General features: G+C 49.1%; 7 protein-coding genes across 7 annotated transcripts in view; 4 read left to right on the forward strand and 3 right to left on the reverse strand.

Moving 5' to 3' along the window:
- The window catches only part of TERG_02844 (uncharacterized protein), a gene marked incomplete at both ends in the record, with an annotated part of 2,123 nt that extends 1,060 nt beyond the window's left edge, over window positions 1-1,063 (forward strand). The window contains one exon of the mRNA XM_003235744.1: window positions 37-1,063. Within this exon, the coding sequence (XP_003235792.1) occupies window positions 37-1,063 (1,027 nt within the window). The remainder of the gene's footprint in view (window positions 1-36) is intronic.
- A 308-nt stretch (window positions 1,064-1,371) lies between these two features.
- On the reverse strand, window positions 1,372-3,585 carry TERG_02845 (uncharacterized protein; the record flags this gene model as incomplete). Its single annotated transcript, XM_003235745.2, has 3 exons — window positions 2,580-3,585; window positions 2,002-2,514; window positions 1,372-1,917 (listed from the first exon to the last, which is right to left on the reverse strand). The coding sequence occupies exons 1-3, from the start codon at window positions 2,883-2,885 to the stop codon at window positions 1,372-1,374; spliced, it is 1,365 nt and encodes a 454-aa protein (XP_003235793.1). The 5' UTR covers window positions 2,886-3,585.
- A 92-nt stretch (window positions 3,586-3,677) lies between these two features.
- On the reverse strand, window positions 3,678-6,106 carry TERG_02846 (uncharacterized protein; the record flags this gene model as incomplete). The annotated part of the gene is made up of 7 exons (XM_003235746.2): window positions 3,678-5,040; window positions 5,096-5,221; window positions 5,277-5,447; window positions 5,503-5,562; window positions 5,623-5,733; window positions 5,793-5,848; window positions 5,921-6,106. The coding sequence occupies 7 exons, from the start codon at window positions 6,104-6,106 to the stop codon at window positions 3,939-3,941; spliced, it is 1,812 nt and encodes a 603-aa protein (XP_003235794.1). The 3' UTR covers window positions 3,678-3,938.
- Window positions 6,107-6,535: 429 nt separating this feature from the next.
- Window positions 6,536-7,132, forward strand: TERG_02847 (uncharacterized protein; the record flags this gene model as incomplete). The annotated part of the gene is made up of 1 exon (XM_003235747.2): window positions 6,536-7,132. One exon carries the CDS (start codon window positions 6,536-6,538, stop codon window positions 7,130-7,132), a length of 597 nt encoding a protein of 198 aa, XP_003235795.2.
- A 510-nt stretch (window positions 7,133-7,642) lies between these two features.
- TERG_02848 (uncharacterized protein) lies at window positions 7,643-9,672 on the forward strand (the record flags this gene model as incomplete). The annotated part of the gene is made up of 5 exons (XM_003235748.2): window positions 7,643-7,879; window positions 8,464-8,823; window positions 8,894-8,995; window positions 9,034-9,400; window positions 9,467-9,672. The coding sequence occupies 5 exons, from the start codon at window positions 7,643-7,645 to the stop codon at window positions 9,670-9,672; spliced, it is 1,272 nt and encodes a 423-aa protein (XP_003235796.2).
- Window positions 9,673-9,730: 58 nt separating this feature from the next.
- TERG_02849 (uncharacterized protein) lies at window positions 9,731-12,561 on the reverse strand. Its single transcript, XM_047747975.1, has 6 exons — window positions 11,796-12,561; window positions 11,696-11,724; window positions 11,598-11,628; window positions 11,243-11,540; window positions 11,022-11,148; window positions 9,731-10,959 (listed from the first exon to the last, which is right to left on the reverse strand). Exons 1-6 carry the CDS (start codon window positions 11,905-11,907, stop codon window positions 10,030-10,032), a joined length of 1,527 nt encoding a protein of 508 aa, XP_047603947.1. The 5' UTR covers window positions 11,908-12,561; the 3' UTR covers window positions 9,731-10,029.
- Window positions 12,562-12,645: 84 nt separating this feature from the next.
- TERG_02850 (uncharacterized protein) lies at window positions 12,646-18,098 on the forward strand. The gene has a single exon (XM_047747976.1). It carries the CDS (start codon window positions 13,700-13,702, stop codon window positions 17,114-17,116), a length of 3,417 nt encoding a protein of 1,138 aa, XP_047603948.1. The 5' UTR covers window positions 12,646-13,699; the 3' UTR covers window positions 17,117-18,098.
- Window positions 18,099-19,109: the final 1,011 nt, after the last annotated feature.

Here is a 19,109-nt window from a genome sequence, read left to right on the forward strand (position 1 = left end):
ATATCTATTCAGGGACATCCTGCTAATTGATTCTAGTCTCCCCATTGGAGGTGTTACCATGGCTGTGCTCCTCTTCCTCCTGAATGTTCGCTCCAAAAAGGAGTCGACCCCCTGGCAGACTCAGGTCAACCGCCTCGACCCCATCGGCAGCATCCTCTTCCTCCCCTCGGCCACCTGCTTCTTGCTCGCCCTCCAGCTCGGCGGCACCTCGTACCCCTGGAACAACGGCCGCATCATCGCCCTCTTCGTCGTCTCCGGAGTGCTCATGATCGCCTTCGTGGCCGTCCAGATCTGGAGACAGGAGGATGCAACAGTCCCACCGCGCATCTTCTGCCAGCGCAGCATCGCCAGCGGAACCGCCTTCTCTGCCTTTGTCGGTGGAGGCCTCATCTCCATGCTCTACGCCCTCCCCATCTGGTTCCAGGCCGTCAAGGGCACCACCGCAGTCCAGTCCGGCATCGATACTATCCCCATGGTCCTCTCTCTTGTCGTTGGATCCATCCTCTCAGGCAGCATCATCACCGCTACCGGACACTATGTTCCGTGGATGTACGTCTCGACCGTTCTCATGTCCATCGGCGCTGGCCTGACAACCACGTTCAAGCCTGATACCAACCACTCTGCCTGGATCGGATACCAAATACTGTTCGGCTTCGGCATTGGAACCGGTTTGCAGCAAGCTAGTCTGGCTGCCCAGACGGTGCTCAACATGAAAGACCTCTCGACCGGAGTCTCTCTCATGTTTTTTGCCCAGTCCCTCGGAGGTGCCCTGTTCGTTGCCATCAGTCAGTCACTGTTCTCCAACGCCCTCGCCTCCAATCTGGCGAAGGTGCCAGGCCTGGATGTGAAAGCAGTCCTGGCCAGTGGTGCAAAAGATCTTTCCAAGGTAGTCCCCCTTGACAAGCTGCCGCTGGTCCTACCCCTTTACAACGACAGCTTGAGGAGATCCTTCATCGTCTCCCTGGCAGTCTCCTGTCTCATGATTCTTCCCACCATTGGAATGGAGTATCGTGTCATCAAGAAAAAGGAAAATGCTCCAGCCCCAGAGGCAACTGAGGTATAGACGAGTAGCTATATGATTACACATACATAATTGCATAGCCAAAATTTACATAGTTTCTTTTCTGCATAATGTTTAATACATATCTCCTCTCTGTGGTTTTCTAGTTAAAGTTGCTCGCAAACAGTCTCGTATTCAGTATAACTAGAGTTGGAACTCTGCCTAGGAAAGTAGACAGTACTGAGCGCTTCCAGTATACATTGAGACGGTGAGCACACACTGCAGGATGTTAAGATCTTGCTTATCACTTGTATTCTTGGTTATCAAATATAGATACAAATAGACCGAACATGTATACATCAACACTCTTTCTAGGTACGTCCACCAAGGGTAATCTCAAGAACAGACATGACGCTTCCAATAGGCTGAACAACATTCTTCAAAGTCAACCGCTCGTCCACAGAATGTAGCAATTCCTTCCAATCTTCCAAGTCTCTTTCCAGGCTGTTGAATGCCTCCAACATAGTCATATCCCTGGCTCGCAGAAGACGCTCCTGGGCAGATGGAATAGATCCTGGCTGCGGCAGAACAGTGTCCATTATGATGATGCGAGATGAATCCTTCAGAGCGGGGAGGATGTTCTGGAGGATCTTGACGGCTTCTTTCTTCGGCCAGTCGTGCAGAATCATACGCAACAAATATACATCTGCGCCCTGGAATGGCTGAGGTTGGAAGAAATCATGACCCTCGAAGAAGATGCGCGAAGTAACCCCCTTGCCCAACTTCTCCTGTTGCTCCGGTGAGGCCAGGAATGCTTGTCCATCTGCTGCATTTTCAGGCAGATCCTGCACGATGAAGTTGAGGTCTGGGAATGCGGAGGCAAGTGAAATACTCGCTGCTCCGCTGGAACCACCAACCTGTTTCAAAAAAATAAACGTATTAATGCTGCTATACTTTGCATGATGGACATATCAAAAGTGGCCGAGAAACGAACGACTTACATCTACAACTGTCCCCTTGCCCAGGCTGGCCCAGTCAAACCCTTCAATCAGATAGTGCATTCCAGTGCCGCCGCTCTTCTGCACATTCTTCATGTAGCTGGCGAACTGCCGTGTCTTGTCAGGCTGGGTCTTGAGATGGTCGAAGAACGGCAGATCGGTGTCGAACGCAACATTGTACGCCGTCTGGGTTTTCTCTTCACTGTCCGTCCACTTCTCGGTGGCTTCTACCAATTTTGCTGCCATGGGGACCGAAGCCTCGCACATGAAAGACGCCCAGTCATAAAAACTGGAGTCGGATGCGATAAGCATCGAAGTCGCCGTGTGAGCGACCATGTTGGGCTCTGGCTCGCAGAACAAGTGGTTGGTCATGGCCATGCGAGCTACTGTCTTAAGCTGTTTGACCGAAACTCCAGCCGCGGTTGCAAGAGCAGGATACGAAATGGATGAATCGCGTGGGACCAGCTTGAAAATGCTGAAATGGGTGAGCCATCGGAGGCAGGCAATGTGCTGATACTACAAACAGAAAAAACATCCATTTAGTTGCCGGTACTGATAAATATGGGTATGGATTTACTTACTCCAACAGCTAGATGTGGCAGATACTCGCTGGGGCCGGCAGCCAGGTGGAATATTTGAAGGGCAGCTCCCATCAAAGCCTGTCGCGCCGCACCGATCTCTGGAGGTGCAGAAGGCGGGAGCGATGTAGCAGGAGCATCACTAGCAAATGATGGTGCGGTATGGCCAGAAGTTCGAAGAAACTCGCTCACGATTCTCGCATTTTCTTGCACCTGAGATGCGAGCACTTCCAGCATTGGCTCTTGTGAGTGCGTCCCGTTAGTTTTGGGAATCTCACTGTTGTTTTGCTGCATGGTGGTGACAGACATTGCTGAGACAGTTTTCAATCCCTAAGCTACCTAGTGGAGAAATACACGGAGAAGACTGGATAAACTCGCAGTGCATTCAAAGAAGATTCTTGAGAATGATAAGCAGGGCAAAGTTCAAAGTTACTACAGGTAGATGAAGCTCAGGTATATAGAATATTATTGAGGATCGGGTATGATCACTACCAACTGACAACACCTCTAAGGATACTCCGTACACCACAGCTCGACAGTCTCGCAACCCAAGCTTTGGCAATGCCGAGAATCCTTACCCGAGTCGGTTCCTACGACCTATAATACTGACTTTAGATAGATGGGGCCTTGTCCCATCGATGTGGAAAGATATTTCCGCGATGCAAAGATATAGAACGATGGGGTATTTTGTTACATGTATATGGGGTACACTGTGTACCTGGACCTGGCTGCCACAGTGTGACAAGCATGCAGCACATGTTTACCTTGGTGGCTGAGTTTTAGATGCCGGTCGGTTCGTCCAACAAAGTCTTGCCGCTGAGATCGTCAGACCTTGAATAATCCCGATGTAACCGCCATATCTGGTCCCTATAGGGCTTACGGTATTGGTTCGTGATAGCGAGAACTTTCTCCGCCACGTCGTCAGTAAAAAAAGAACATAGCTCACGCCACTCGGGGGAACGTTTTTGAGTGTATCTTCTGCATTGGCCGCAATTTTAACCGACGCAACCCCGAGACCCGATTCTTAGCCCGATCGCCGGCTTGTTTTCTTCTTCGCCAGATTATTAAATGCAAAAATCGGGACCCACTTTGACGCGGGCCGATCATGGCGGATTCTACCTTAACTAAATTAAGCTTAACTCTTTCTTGGCTAAAGCTTATTATTTGTAACTTTCTCGTATCAAAGTACGAAACTACAGGGATACTTTTGTGGTCCTTTCGAGGCAATTCTTAGCGCCTATACAATTGAAACGTATCTATATCCTTATATACATGATGACACATTACTTTAACATTGCAAACCAAGATGTAAGTGACCAAAATTAGGAATCCATCCTGGGTGAATTTCCTGCGTAGTTCACATCAGTCCAAGAACCCGCCTTTTCCAGGAGCGTATTCTGGTGGTACATTGGGCCACGCATCAACACCATCCATGAAAGCAATAGCCATACCACCACCCAGATGGATCTCAAAATGACAGTGCATGAGCCAAGGTCCAGGGTTGTTAGAATTATATCGTAGCACGATCCAAGATGGTCCATCAAAAGACGTAATAAAGGTGTCCCGATAATTCGGCGTTTTGAGATTGAATTTGGTAGGCTCGGCCTTCATTGCCTCTTCGACTGAAGAGTAATTCCAGTGCCCTTCCCCGGCACCAATCTGCCAGGTCTTTCCAGAATGCTTGTGCATGATATGCGGAAACTCCTGAGGCTGGTTCGGAAGAGAGCCTACTTGAACAACAAGATCAATCCAAGTATTATTCTTAGTACGGATGACAAGGCTCTCGTCCATTGCGTCAGCCGAGTCTGGGTAGTAAAGTAATGGGGCGTATGCGCTGCGATCTTCCTGATACATTGCACCGCCTTTCATAGTGTATGTCCACGCGGTTTTCACGCGGTGAGTATCAAGAAGGTAAAGAGCATCTGCATGCGCGGCGGGTGCATTGGGCGGATAAGGCGGTAGATTATCGCGGTCTAAGGTGACAACGTGCGTCGTGTTTAGACCGCCGTAGTTGAGAATCCCTCTAGACTCCTTCGCTTCGGGAACATTCTTGTCATTCGGGTTCCGTTTATACCGTAGTGTGGCATATGATCCAATGATCTGAGTTAGACCTGTATCCATCACTCGAATTGTATAGTCTCGAGCATCGTTCTTGTGTAACCTTACCATGACCGAGTATCGTTCACCAGCGTAAAACTTGACAGTATCAACTTTCTGTGGCTCAATAAATTGGCCATCTGCCTCATAAACCCACATTTCATGCTCATCAATAGCAAAAACGGGTGTCTTGAAGGTTGCAGCATCCACAAAGTTGAAACTGACCCATTCATCGGCTGGATCGACTTCAAAAACCGCTTGCCCCCCCTCGGACGGCACACATCCTTGTTGTAGATGGAGTGGAATTGTCTCTGGTCGGCCATCACGTAGATATTTGTTTTCCGTCGACCTGACAAAAGGGAGGCACCTATATTACGAATCAGTGATATTCTCGCTATAGTCCCAACTAACAGGAGCCGTACCCTTTGTCATTGACATGGCGTGGGTATATGGCCCATTTCATATAATCCATTGTGTTGTTGACAAGAAAGTCCTCTCCTGGACAGTATACGCTGCCTTTTCCGTTGATAAGAATGCTGTCCACGCAACTATAATGGAATGTATCAGCTTTTGCGGAGCACTGTAAGGAACTAGGAGTCATACAATATAGTATAACCTGAGTCCTCTTGTGCCTTCATATATTCCCACGACTTGAACCGGGTCCAGTCTGAGACAACCACAACATGAGGGTTCGCAACGGCTTTTTTCATGCCGTCAATGTCCTTTAGATTGCTGCTGATAAGAGACCATGGAGCTGGAGCTGTGGGCTTCGGCCTGATTAACGTTAGAGAATGTCTCCGTAAATTGCGAAAGAATGGCAAATAACTACCTGATGTACATGGCGCCGAATAAGCCATCAAACATGGTCGTCCTTGTATGTGAATGCCACCTTTCCATCTTCAGTTAGCTACCATCCCCAGTATTGTATATCTCTAGACAAGATTCCTACCAATGAGTTCCAGGAGGATATGCCTTAAATCGGTAAATAAAAGACTCTCCCACCTCGATTGGCTTCTGTGTTAAGCCGGGCACACCATCAGACCACGGAGTGCCTTGCATCCTGGAGTTGTAAGCCGTTCACATCCTTTTTTCGTAGTCCAGCAACCAGATGCGACCTACAAGAGTCCATGCCAATGTATAGTTGTGTTAAAGGGCATTTTATTATGGACAAGAACCTATATATCAATAACTAATTTCAGCAAAGCGCGCAAAATGGATTCTCACTCATGTCTCAGCCAGTTTCTTACCTCCACATCGTCGTCTTCGTCCCAGACAAATGTAGGCCCTGGGAATTGGCCATTCATAAAGATCATCTCCCGGGGCTGTCCATTTGGCGCTCCCAAGCCCCATGTCAATGTCAGTTCCTCGCGTACGACCTTTGCAGCGACCTCTCCTGCAGCGAGAGCGCAGAGGGCAATTATCCACCCTCGCATCGTTCCAACAAATATCAGCTTAGATCTCAAGCCGATTAACACAGGAAGAGGAATGCAGACAGGCAAAGAATTTCATTAAAAGGGCCAGGCTGGCGAGCTCGCCTCGGGGCTGGCTACATTCCATCACCCAAAGACTAGAGAACAACACCGTAACTGGCTAATAATGACATAGATAAAACTAAATATATATATATATCCGAACACGAGAACAGCCCGGGATAGCCTAGCAGAAAGCTATCAGATTGGCTTTCAGAACCCGAGCCCCGACCGAGCAGGCTGGAGCAGCAGAACCCAGTCAACATGAGCCCGGAGACGACAGAGTTGATGCTCAGCAATGAATAAAACTGCTCCTGGGACTCTGCTGCCCACCAGTGACTGTTTCTATTCTCCTGATCTTGATTTGATACACATATACGCCAAGCTGGCAGCATGGAGAACCACCGGCTTCGACGTATAGTACGCCAGACGCTGCGCGGAACCGCCGTGGTAGTGACTATCTTGCTGGCAATACAATGGACCTTCAAGAGCTCGAGCAACAGCAAGGCCAGCAACTATATCAACAGCCGGCTGGGTGCGAACGGCGCCTCTTCGACCCCTGAACCCCATGGTACTGTGTGGGAGACCATCAGGAACGATACCCGTGTCTCCAAATTTGTCAAAGTATTGGGAGAATTCAAGAGCATCGTAGCTGGTCTTGATGCGCCAAAGGCCAAGTTCACCGTCTACGTCCCAACCGACGAAGCGTTTGAGAAGGAGACTTTTGCCTGGGATCTACCGTCCTTCTACTGGCTCTACCTGATCGGATATCATATGGGTGCAGGGGCACTTTCGCAGAAGGATTTCTCGCACATGACTACAGCGCCGTCGTTTGTCTTTGCAGACGTCTTCGAGACATATCGCCAACGCATTAGCATACAGAGGATAGATGAAGGTGACAGCTTCATGTTGAACCATGTAGCCCGGCCGGCTGCTCCTGAGATGGTGAGTGACTGGCGCTTTTTGTTTAACAGGTGTACATCTATATAAGTAGGTACCTAGCTCCTTGCTAATTATGTGTAGCCTGCAGTGAATGGTTACGTCCATCTGATTGATCGTGTCCTTATGATGCCAGAATCGACGTCCGACCTCTTACGTGATGATCCTAAACTGAGCAAACTACGCAAAGCTCTCATCGATACAGACGTTGCCGTGACAGTCAACGATACATCCACCCATGTCGGCCAGACTATATTTGCTCCTACCAATAAAGCCTTCGATAAGTTGGGATCAAAAGCCAACCAGTTCCTTTTTAGCCCTTATGGCAAAGAGTACCTAAGAGCTCTGCTTCAATACCACATTGTTGCCAACCAGACCATGTTTAGCAATTTACTCCTCCCTCATAACGGGGCGGCACAAATTCCCCTGGAAAATGGGTCAAAAGTAGGTACCTTCTCCAGCTCTTCCCTAACCATCCATCATTCGATCGTTGAGCTAAATGATATGTAGATACATCTTCCAACTCTGCTTCCCTCCCATAATCTGAGTGTGACGGTAGAGATGAACGGACCTCGAGTTTCTCCCAAGATCAACAATGCTGTTAGCATCGAGAGTCATGATATCGTGGTGATGGACGGTGTGGTGCATAAGATTGACACCGTATTGCTACCGCCACTCTTATCTAATGGAGAAGAGTCTACCTCCGAACAATCATGGATGAGCACTATGGCACAATGGCTTCTAGGCCCGTCTGGAGTACCCGTGGGAGAGCTAAAGAAAAGACTAGAGAGACTTGTTGTAGAGCCGTGACCAATCTCTCCATTTGCGCAATGCCGGTTGTCTGCGCAACGATAATAGGCTGGCGTACCACATGAACATGTAGAACGATACATATTAAGAATAAACCATTTCATCTTCACTCTATAATACATTTAGTTAACTAACAAGCTAACTAGTCAACGGGTGAGCAAATTGATGACTTCAGTCATGGATGTTATAATTTGATTTTACCCCTTTTAGAGTAATTCTACCCAGGTAACCAGTTAGCCCCTGAATTTCATACCAACATGTTCAATCGGGGGATTCATTCCAGAAAACATCAGACTCATCCATAAATATTCTACCCTCAGTGCCAGGCCTCGTGTTTGCTCGACCATGAGGGAGTCCAGAAGCTGCTCCCCCAGCCCGAAGATTCATCCACTGAGCCCCCATTTGAGACCCATTTTCAGGGCCAGCCTTCGGGTCTCGGGCTTGAATCTGCCTGTGATCCTTCCCCGATGTTTAACATACAGTAACTAACTGGCTAATAATTTGAGTGAGCATGTTCTATATGTAACTAACCCGAACAACTTCGGGCTTGGTATAGCGGCTGATGGCTGAAGTATCGAACTCCTGGTGTCACTCGCGATGAACGACAGCGGCGGAACAGACTCAGCAACAAGCTATATCATGACGGCGGCAAGATTGGAGAGGGTCAGGATGAAGACGACATCCTTTCTATCACTACATTTTCGATCTCTACCAAGTGTTGGCTAGCAATCCACCAGAACGTCACCATGGCTGCCGAGGAAGTCCCATTGCAGAACAGCGAGCTATTCGATGTCAGTGACTGCGTTGCAGTTGTTACCGGCGGTGGAACCGGGATGGGCCTGATGATGGCAAAGGCACTCGAGGCCAACGGAGCAAAGGTCTACATCCTGGGTCGACGGCTGGCAGTCCTCGAGGCTGCCGCGAAGCAAGCGGTAAGCCATATATATATATATGTACCCCCTAGGAGGAGTTTGGAATCAAAGTACTAACAAGGGAACGCAGACATACGGAAACATTTACCCCCTACAATGTGATATCACCTCCAAGGATGACCTCGAGATAGTAGTTGAACGCATTGCCAGCGAGGACGGCTTCGTCAACCTGGTGATAACACGCGGATCTCACCAAACCTAGGCCCCCAGCGGACGCGACCAAATGCCAAATGGAGCATCACAGACTTGCGGAACTACTGGTTCAGCAAGCCGTCGTTCGAGGACTACGCCAGAGTCCTTGAAGCCAACACCACCGCGCCCCTGATGGTGACCTTTGCATTCCTCGAGCTGCTGGACCGGGGCAACCGTGTGCGCGCAGAGCAGGCAAAGGCAAACGGCGGCCGATCAGACTACGTGCGCAGCCAGGTCATCATGGTCAGCAGCGTTGGCGGCTTTGGTCGCGATAACTCGGCCTTCATCTACGGCGCCAGCAAGGCCGGGACAACGCAAATGACCAAGAATCTGTCGACATATCTCACGCCATGGAAGATCCGAGCGAATGTACTGGCACCAGGATGTAAGGCCCCTTTACTGCAAGATATAACTATACTAGGAAGATAGGTGGCTAACGATGCTGCCATAGATTTCCACACGGAGATGACCCAAGATTTCTACAAGAGTACGGGAGGTCGATTGCCGGCTACCATGACCCCTGAAGAGCGCTTTGGAGACATGCAGGAGATCAGTGGGACCCTCTTGTACATGGCCTCTAAGGCTGGCGCTTACTGTAACGGCTCAGTGATGCTGTCCGATGGAGGCTACCTCGCTATTCATCCCAGCGCTTATTGATGGATGTGATATTTAGATCTTATTGTGAAAGTATTTTCGTTTTTATTTAACAGAAATATTAGTTATTCATGTTTATAAAATATGTATAAGGCTATGGCAAAGGATCATACTCGGCTTAAGCCCTGGACAATAAGAGGCGAGCTACCAATTGACGGCAGAATTACTCTATTGACGTATATAATTCTAGAGCAGAGAGTTAAAATTGGTAACTGGATCGAGATGTCATTGGCAGAGATGATGGCAACTAATATATACACAAAATATAGGGCAGAAGTGAAAAGAAATCTAGACCATAACTATCTAGCTCACCCTCGCATCAAATAAACTTAGCCATGGAGAGTTAGCTTCAGCCTCACGCTATGGGTACCAATTCTTAGCCCGAAGCTCCTTGTTCATCTTGGTTATGTTCTCCCGAGCACCGGCCCATGGTTTCCGCTTGCCCGCGTTGAACAGTCGGTAGTGGAAAGGCAGCAAAAGCCCGTCCATGACCATATTGCACAGTTCCCGATCCATGAGCCAGAAAGTCCAGCCCTGCCAGCCATATCCCAGATTCGCTCCCATACCGAGACCGGCCGCTTCGTCCACCCATTCCAGCCAGTCAACTCCTTTAGTCAGGCCCGGGGTCACTCGCGAATTATTGGAGAGACTGGCAATCCACTTGAACTGCTCGTCCACCTGGCGGTTCATGTCTGCCTTGGATGGGAGCCGAGAAGTTCCCTTCCAGAGTTGTGCAACAGCCATGCTCGCAAGGTCGAACATCAAGAATGCCGGGTTCATGAATGACAAGTTGCCCATGAAAGCGAGTGATTCGGGATGCTGGAGCGAGATGACATTCTGGTAAAGACGAGGCATCTTCCGGCCATTCGACATCTCACAGGCGTCCTTCTGGTCGTAGATGGTTGGATCACTCTTCCCAAGCATTGAATAGTCAACGGTGTATCCAGTACACCAGACGATGGAGTCCACCTCAATTACAGTGCCGTCGGTCATCTCAATAGTTGTGTCGTCGCAGACCTGACGGATAGGTGGAAGAGAAATAACCCGGCCACTGGATAGGTTTTCAATCAGATTATCACTGATAATCGGTCTTTGCTGGCTGAACGATGGGGCAGGATCCAGCTGCCATTCCGGCTTCAGGTCGTATAGTCGATTGCGAAGTCCGACAATAACGCTGTCCATCACCTTTTTCCACAGGCCTGGGGTGTAGCGGGACATCATACCCAAAATCCATCCTTTGCGATAGGTGCGAACGTGGTCGACCGGCTTACCATCAACCCATCGTGGCAGCTGGAACATGGTTAGTTGTAGTAACGGAAAGCAGTGGGATATGATGCCGGCTCAAGACTTACCACTATCGCACCGTGACGGTGCGATACATACACTTTTTCCGCTACATCCGCCAGAAGGCCCGTAACATCAGCTGCAGTGTTTCCAAAGCCAACAACCAACACTCGTTTGCCTGAATATTCATCTGCACTTTTATGCGGTCACACAGTTAGCTTGGAATACTTATTGCAGGCACTAAGCCATCCATAAATTACGAAATGAGAAAAACAAGAGCCCAACTTACCTCTTGAAAGTGACGGAATGTTGCACGTCTCCTTTGAATTTCTCGATTCCCGCTACCTTCGGGATATTGGGTACTTGATCCGGGCCCAACGCATGGATTACTTTGTCAAATTCCTGAACAGACTTCTGGTCTTCGTTTCCAACTGGAGATATTTCAATTTCCCACTTGTGCTTCATCTCATTCCAGCTTGCACGGTGGATGTTTGTGCTAAGGCGCACATGTGGCATGACCTGGAAATGCTCAGCGTACGAGGCAAGGTATTTCGCCATATGGCTTGCTGTCGGGAAATCGGGCGTATCTACACACAGTTAATATCATAAAAGTCCGCAATGCATAAGTCCCTGCGCAAACTCACCATCAGGAAAGGGGAAATCGGTGAATGATCCCTAGTATGAAACGTCTGCTTAGCCCAGCCCTTCTATACAGGCAACTGGTTGTATAAAGCTATCTTACACGATGTTTGGATCCGTTTGTTACCGTGGCTAGAAAACGAATCGAGCTTTGGTCAGTTGAATAAGTCCACATAGCACATATATAGAGAGCAGAGGCTGACTTGGTAACACAGAGATGTTCTTATTCTCCTCATTGTAATGCCACAGACCACCAACGTATGAATTTCGATCGAATCCGGTCACATTGAACCCTTCCTCAAGCAAGTTCTTCATCGACACAAGGCCGAGAGCCCCTAGATTGGTGCCAAGTCAGCTACCTGCATATCGTTCATTATCCATAACCAATTCAGTGGAGAAGCAGCAAGCTACCAGTATAGAACCTTTACATACCGAGACCAAGGACCGCAACTGTTGGCGCTTTTTCAGACATTTTGGAAGCCCAAATGATCAAAGTAGGAGAAACAGTTTTGCCAATAGTATTTAAATTGGTGTCATCAAATGTTGACCGTTATTCTTGGATATGTCTGGGCAGCCCTATCGTATAAAGGATGGAAAGGCACATAGCAAAAGAAACATTAAAACAAAGTAAATCTCCGTAGTAGAAAGCCCGCTTCATTAACATTATAGATTCCAAATTACCCGGGTCCTCCGAAAGGGGGCTGAGGTGTCGTAGGATTCGGGGTACAGTCGGGACTCAACCGGGTTAAGTTGAGCTGATATGGAAGAGGATCCAGGCCCGGTTCAGTGGACTCTTCCTCGGATATGGGAGCCCATGTTTAGAGAACCTTGTACCTCATGGCTACCCACCATGCATAGTAGTACCACTATTCTCCCCTTGCTTCAGTACAGATATTGGGCCCTGGTTTAGATCCGAATTCCGAAACATGGTCCCGGGAATGATCGGGGGTCGCGCGGGAGTCCTGCAAGATCTCTTTCGGGTCTTGTTATTGGTTCGGGGAATGTATGGAGATCTCTTTGATATGCAGAGCTGAAGGGGATTGGTCGGCTCGAGCTGGACACGGGCGGACGAGTCCAGGAACAAGCGGCTGCCACCACCCACATGGGCATGGCGTCTCCAAAGAAGGGCGCGTGGGAACGTGGTGTGTAAATATAGCCAATTTAGTCATCTCACAAGGGTCTTGCTTGAGGCTTTATAAACTCCTACAAGCCCCCCTAGGACATATCAGAGCAGATTCCAACTGCGCAGTTCCATACACTTCCACTGGAGCTCCAGTTCTCCCTTTCCATTTTCAACTTCCCATGCAGTTCAGCGCTTAGGCATTAGTAATTGCTTCAACATATAACTCGAGTGTCTTTGTTGACCATGGTGAATCAACTGCACCTCTATCTCTTCGGAGATTTGACATATGACATTTCCACAAAGCTGCAACCACTCCTTCATTCCGAGTCATATCCCCTTCTTCGTTCGTTTTTCGATTGCGTTTGCGATAAACTCAGGGCTGAGATTGGCCGATTGCCGGCCCAGGATAAAGAAGTTTTCCCTCGTTTTTCTAGCATTGCTGAGCTATTGACATGGCGTAGCAGCCACAGCAGGTCAAATCCTGCAGTTGAGAATGCATTAACGTGCATCTATCAGTTGGGTGAATTTATTCAGTAAGTCCCTTGAGCTGGGAGCATCTGCATAATCAAGCAATGAATAACCTTAAGGATGAATCCATGCTAATGAATATGCCTCTTTTCTAATGCAGCCAACATGAGGGTCTCGGACAGGAGTACTTCTCACCCCAAGAAACATGCGTAACCGGTATCTGTACTGGTGCCCTTTCTGCTGCAGCTGTTAGCTGTTGTAGGACTGCATCTGAACTGGTCCCTATTGCTGTACAAACGGCACTGGTTGCTTTTCGACTGGGGATGTGCACGTTACGTGCTTCCAAGGCAATTGACCCGTCGGAGGGAAACTGGTCGATGGTTGTATCTTGCGATTCAACTGACAAAGTTGAAGAGCTTCTTTGCAAATTCTCAGAGGATAATGTAAGAATAACGTGTGCACTACTATTGGGGAAACAATGGCTAACACATTCCGCAGAATCTTCCCATCACATCAATGCCATGGATTAGTGCATACGGGGAAGATAACTGGGTGTCGATCAGTGCACCTGCATCCATTTTGCTAGCACTTCGCTCCTCTGAGATACTGTCAGGAATGCGCTCGCGTGTGCTTGACATCCACTCCCCTTATCATGCAAAGCATATATTCTCAAAAATCGACATCGATGCAATCCTTGAGACAACCGATTCTCAGGAGTGGGAGCGATATAGAGCCGTTCGGCCTATGGTTTCGAGCACCACTGGAGAATTAATTGAGCTGGAGGGACTCCGATCCCGCTTGGAGGCAGCAGTCACTCAAATTTTGATTGAGCCGATCAGATGGACAGAGCTCACTCACGGGCTGGCTGCATTCATGTCCTCAATCAACGCAATGAGGTTCCACGTTATTTCTATCGGTACCAATGCAGAGGCCACATTAACGGCATCACTGAGCTCCAAGATGCAAATTGATGAGTTTCAAATCGGTAATGGTGAGAGTGTGAAGCCGGACCAAAACGGTCGCGAGGCCCGTGGAAATATGGTTCGGGGTCGATCCAAGATCGCCATCGTTGGCCTCTCTGGAAGATATCCAAGCGCAGAGAATAACGAGGAATTCTGGGATCTCATCTTCCGCGGACTAGACGTGCATAAAACTGTGCCAGATCTCCACTGGAGTGCTAAGACACATGTTGACCCTACCGGCAAGAAAAAGAATACCAGTGCTACCCCTTACGGCTGCTGGTTGGAACACCCCGAGGCATTTGACGGACTCTTTTTCAATATGTCGCCCCGCGAGGCGCCCCAAGTCGACCCTGCTCAGCGTATCGCCTTGATGACCGCCTATGAAGCAATGGAACAAGCCGGAATTGTCCCTGGCGCTACTCCATCCACCCGCCACGACCGGGTGGGCGTCTTCTATGGAGTCACAAGCAACGACTGGATGGAAACTAACAGTGCCCAAAACATCGACACCTACTTCATTCCTGGTGGTAACAGAGCGTTCATCCCAGGCAGGATCAATTATTTCTTCAAATTCAGCGGTCCCAGCTACAGTGTTGACACTGCGTGCTCTTCTAGTTTGGCATCTCTTCATATCGCGTGCAATTCTTTGTGGCAGCGTGATATTGATACTGCCATCGCGGGTGGAACAAATATCTTGACCAACCCTGACTTTACTGCTGGTCTGGATCGTGGCCACTTCCTCTCACGCACTGGTAACTGTAAGACGTTTGATGACGATGCCGATGGGTATTGCCGTGGAGAAGGTGTTGGCACCGTTATCCTGAAGCGTTTGGAAGATGCTATTGCCGACAAGGACCCTATCCATGGTCTCATCTTGGGAACTTACACAAACCATTCTGCAGAGGCAGAGTCAATCACCCGTCCGCATGTCGGAGCGCAGAGAGATATCATGAGAAATATTCTTAGCAACAGTGGAGTTGATCCATACAGTGTGAGTTACGTTGAACTGCATGGAACAGGTACTCAGGCAGGAGATGCTAGAGAAATGACCTCTGTCCTGGACACTTTCGCGCCTGCAGGCGCCCGTCGATATCGTCAGCCCGAAGAGTCCTTACATCTAGGCTCAGTCAAATCTAACATTGGTCACGGAGAGGCTGCTGCTGGAGTCAGTGCTCTGATCAAAGTTCTCTTAATGTTGAGAAACAATACCATTCCTCCGCACTGTGGTATCAAAAACAAAATCAACTCCAGCTTCCCAACAGACCTTGATGCCAGGAACGTGTACATTGCAAAGAAGGCCGTCCCCTGGCCTTCAAAGGAGGGACAGCCACGCAGGGTATTTATAAACAACTTCAGCGCTGCAGGAGGAAACTCCGCCCTGGTCCTTGAAGAAAAACCCGTGGAGGCTGAGATTCTGGGGACCGACCCTCGAGCTGCCCATGTGGTAACGGTGTCAGCCAAATCAGCAATTTCTTTGAGTCGAAATATCCAGTCACTCGCAAATTATATTGAGAAGCATCAAGACGAGGCTCTTTTCCTTCCCCAGCTTTCCTATACTACGACCGCACGTCGAATTCACCATCAACACCGAATTGCTGTTACCGGTACATCTGCTGCCGATATCAAGGCAGCTCTGGAAGCAGCTGCTGCGAATGGTGATGGCAAGCTCAGAGCAAGAGTCGCACCCAAAGTCACATTCACATATACTGGACAGGGTGCTCAGTATGTTGGTATGGCAAAGCAGCTGTACACGCTATTTGATCAATTTAAGAAAGAAATCAACCGGTTCGACAGCCTTGCCCAGAAGCTAGGCTTCCCCAGCTTTATTTCTGTGATTGAGGACGAGTCATGCCAGCAACAACAGAATATCTCTCCAGTCACTTTACAGCTCTCTAGTGTCTGTATGCAAATGGCTTTGTCTCGGCTGCTTATTTCCTGGAATATCACTCCGGATAATGTCATCGGCCACAGCCTCGGTGAATATGCTGCTCTCAATACCGCCGGCGTTCTGTCTGACACAGACACCATTTTCCTCGTTGGAAGGCGTGCCCAGTTGTTGGAGCAGCATTGTACACTTGGAACACACAGCATGCTTGTGGTTAAGGCTTCCTTATCTGCCGTCCAGAGAGCACTCGATGGCACGGAATTTGAGGTTGCATGTATCAATGCACCAGAGGAGACTGTCCTTGCCGGCCCCAACACACAAATTGAAGCCCTCAAGGAGTCCTTGAACAACAATGGCCTCAAGACAAAGATCATTTCGGTGCCTTTTGCATACCATTCTTCCCAAGTAGATTCCATATTGAGCCATTTCGAGACACTCGCTACAGGTGTCAAGTTCCGCAAGCCAATGATTTCGGTTATATCTCCATTGCTCGCCGAGGTCATTGTGGACGAGGGTATCATTTGCCCTAGCTATCTAAGGAGACATTGCCGTGAAACCGTCAATTTCCTCGGAGCCCTTCAGCATTTCAAAGAGACTGGAGTCGTGAAAGACAAGTCCTTTTTCGTTGAGGTAGGCCCTCACCCTATCGTGACTGGTATGGTTAAAGCACTCTTTGGAACCTCTGTCACTTCTATGCCTACGCTTCAGCGTAGCCGTGATGACCTGAAGGTTGTGACCGAATTGCTTGTTTCCCTTTATTCGGCCGGCGCCGACCTTCGCTGGAACGAGTACCACCGCGACTTTGAGGCCTCTCACAAAGTCCTGGAACTCCCTGCATATAACTGGGACTTGAAGAACTACTGGATGCAGTACGTGAATGACTGGTCTTTGCGAAAGGGTGACCCGCCATTGATCGTGGGTCCTTCGTCCTTGACATCAACTACCATTCACAAAGTAGTGGACGACAGTATTGACAAAATTGTTGTCGAGTCGGATATGGCACGCGAAGATTTCAATCCCTTGGTACAAGGCCACGAGGTCGATGGCGTGCCTCTATGCACACCAGTAAGTGCCGACATGAATTGATAGTTTCCTAGCGATAATTTTGATGCTGACCGTACTTCTAGTCCGTCTATGCGGATATAGCCCTTTCCATTGGCAAGTATCTTCTGGAGAGATACCATCCAGAAATCGAAACGAACCTGGTCGACGTGGCCAACATGACTGTCTTGAAGGCATTGATTGCTCGGGCTCAGGGGCCCCAGCCTCTTCGTACCATAGCAACTGTCGATTGGTCTGCTAAGAAAGCTAGTGTTTCCTTCCGCTCTTACGACGTAAGTCATCCCTACCATGGGTTCTGGAATGCCAGGGTCCCGTGCTGACCTTAAACCACTAGAAATCTGGAGAGCCAACCGTGGAACATGCCACCTGCGAGATACACTTCACTGATCGGTCTCGGCTCAAGCTGCTAGAGAGCTCTACTGCAACTGTCAAGGCTCGAATGGGCGCTATGCGCGAGACCCTTGGAAGCGGCGAAACCCAAAGGTTCAATCGTGCAATGGTGTATAAGATGATCAGTCCTTTGGCACAGTTCCACCGAGACTATCAACCACTCGATGAAGTTATCATCGATAGCAATAGTCTTGAAGTCTTCAGTCAGGTCAACTTCAAAGGTGTCCAGGCTGCTGGTAACTTCTTCGCCCATCCAGCTTATATTGACGGCCTCACACAGGCAGGAGGGTTTGTCATGAACTGCAATGACAGTAATGATTTGGCAGTGGAGGTGTTCGTTAACCATGGCTGGGAGTCTCTCCAGCTGTATGAGCCTCTTCAGAAGGAGAAGAAGTATAAAACTTTCTGTCATATGTCTCCAGGAGACAACAGAAAGTTCCATGGTGATGTGGTGGTCTTTGATGAGAGCGAGAAAATCGTAGCCAGCTACAAGGGCATTGTTGTAAGTTGCTCCCATCAAACCGAAACTTGTGAGGCCAATTAACTGACAGCTTGCAAACAGTTCCAAGGTGTTCCTCGTAGAGTGTTGCGTTTCTTCTTGAAGCCTGAAGCGCCAGCCGCTCCCCGTGGACAAGCAAACCAAAAAAAGACCACAGCACGACCAGCTCCTGTTGCACCAGCTGCAGCGGCCATGCCAACTTCTACTTCCAAGCCGATCGCTAAGCCCGCCATGGCTCCAGCAACAGCCAGCCCCAAGACACCAAAGGTCAAGCAGGCATTCCAAATCATCTCCGAGGAAGCCGGCGTGCCTGTTGAAGACCTCACGGACGATTGTGTCTTCACAGACATGGGAATTGATTCGCTGTTGGCTCTAGTGATCACAAGTCGATTCCGGGAGGAGCTCGACTTGGACGCGGAACTGGATGATATATTCCTCACGTACACCTCTGGAAAAGCGCTTAGAAGCTACCTTGCAAAACAGTCAGGTTCAGATATCCCAGTAGTGGTGGAACCCACACCATTACCCGTCATTGCGCTAAAGGTTGAGCCCGCCGTCACTTCTCGAATCTCCATGGGTGCCGACTGTGCTGCTGCCCTTGCCATAGTGTCTGAAGAGAGTGGAATCGCGATCGCTGAACTCGCTGATGAGTGTATCCTTGCAGAGATTGGTATCGACTCACTTCTGGCGCTTGTTATCGTCAGCCGTTTCAAGGAGGAATTGGACGTCGACATTGATAGTCAATCTGTGTTCACAGATTCCTTCACGATCCGAGACTTGAAGGCATTCTTTGGAAAAGGGGAATCAACAATCACTACCCGCGCACCGTCCATTCTGATGGAAAGCTCTGATGAAAACACAATGTCATCCATGACACCACCAGACTCAAGTTCCGACTACGACACGTCCGAGAAGCCAGAACACATTGCCGTACCGCCTGCGACATCTGTTCTATTGCAGGGTATAGCAAGACACGCGGAGAAGATCCTCTTCCTCTTCCCTGACGGTTCAGGATCAGCAACTTCATATTCAGCAATCCCGCGGCTGAGTCCCCGCGTAGCTGTCATCGGGCTTAACTCTCCCTATAACAAGATCCCAGAGCTTTTCAGATGCACCCTCGACGACCTG

The sequence above is a fragment of the Trichophyton rubrum genome (assembly GCF_000151425.1).
Source record: "Trichophyton rubrum CBS 118892 genomic scaffold supercont2.3, whole genome shotgun sequence".
Classification (NCBI taxonomy): Eukaryota; Fungi; Ascomycota; class Eurotiomycetes; order Onygenales; family Arthrodermataceae; genus Trichophyton; species Trichophyton rubrum.

Coding starts and splice junctions, on each gene's coding strand:
- TERG_02849 (XM_047747975.1), bottom strand. CDS start 11,907: ATGAAGAACTTGCTTGAGGAAGGGTTCAATGTGACCGGATTCGATCGA. Junction 11,541..11,597: donor CGATTTCCCCTTTCCTGATG/GTGAGTTTGCGC, acceptor AACTGTGTGTAG/ATACGCCCGATTTCCCGACA. Junction 11,149..11,242: donor CATTCCGTCACTTTCAAGAG/GTAAGTTGGGCT, acceptor ACCGCATAAAAG/TGCAGATGAATATTCAGGCA.
- TERG_02850 (XM_047747976.1), top strand. CDS start 13,700: ATGCCATGGATTAGTGCATACGGGGAAGATAACTGGGTGTCGATCAGT.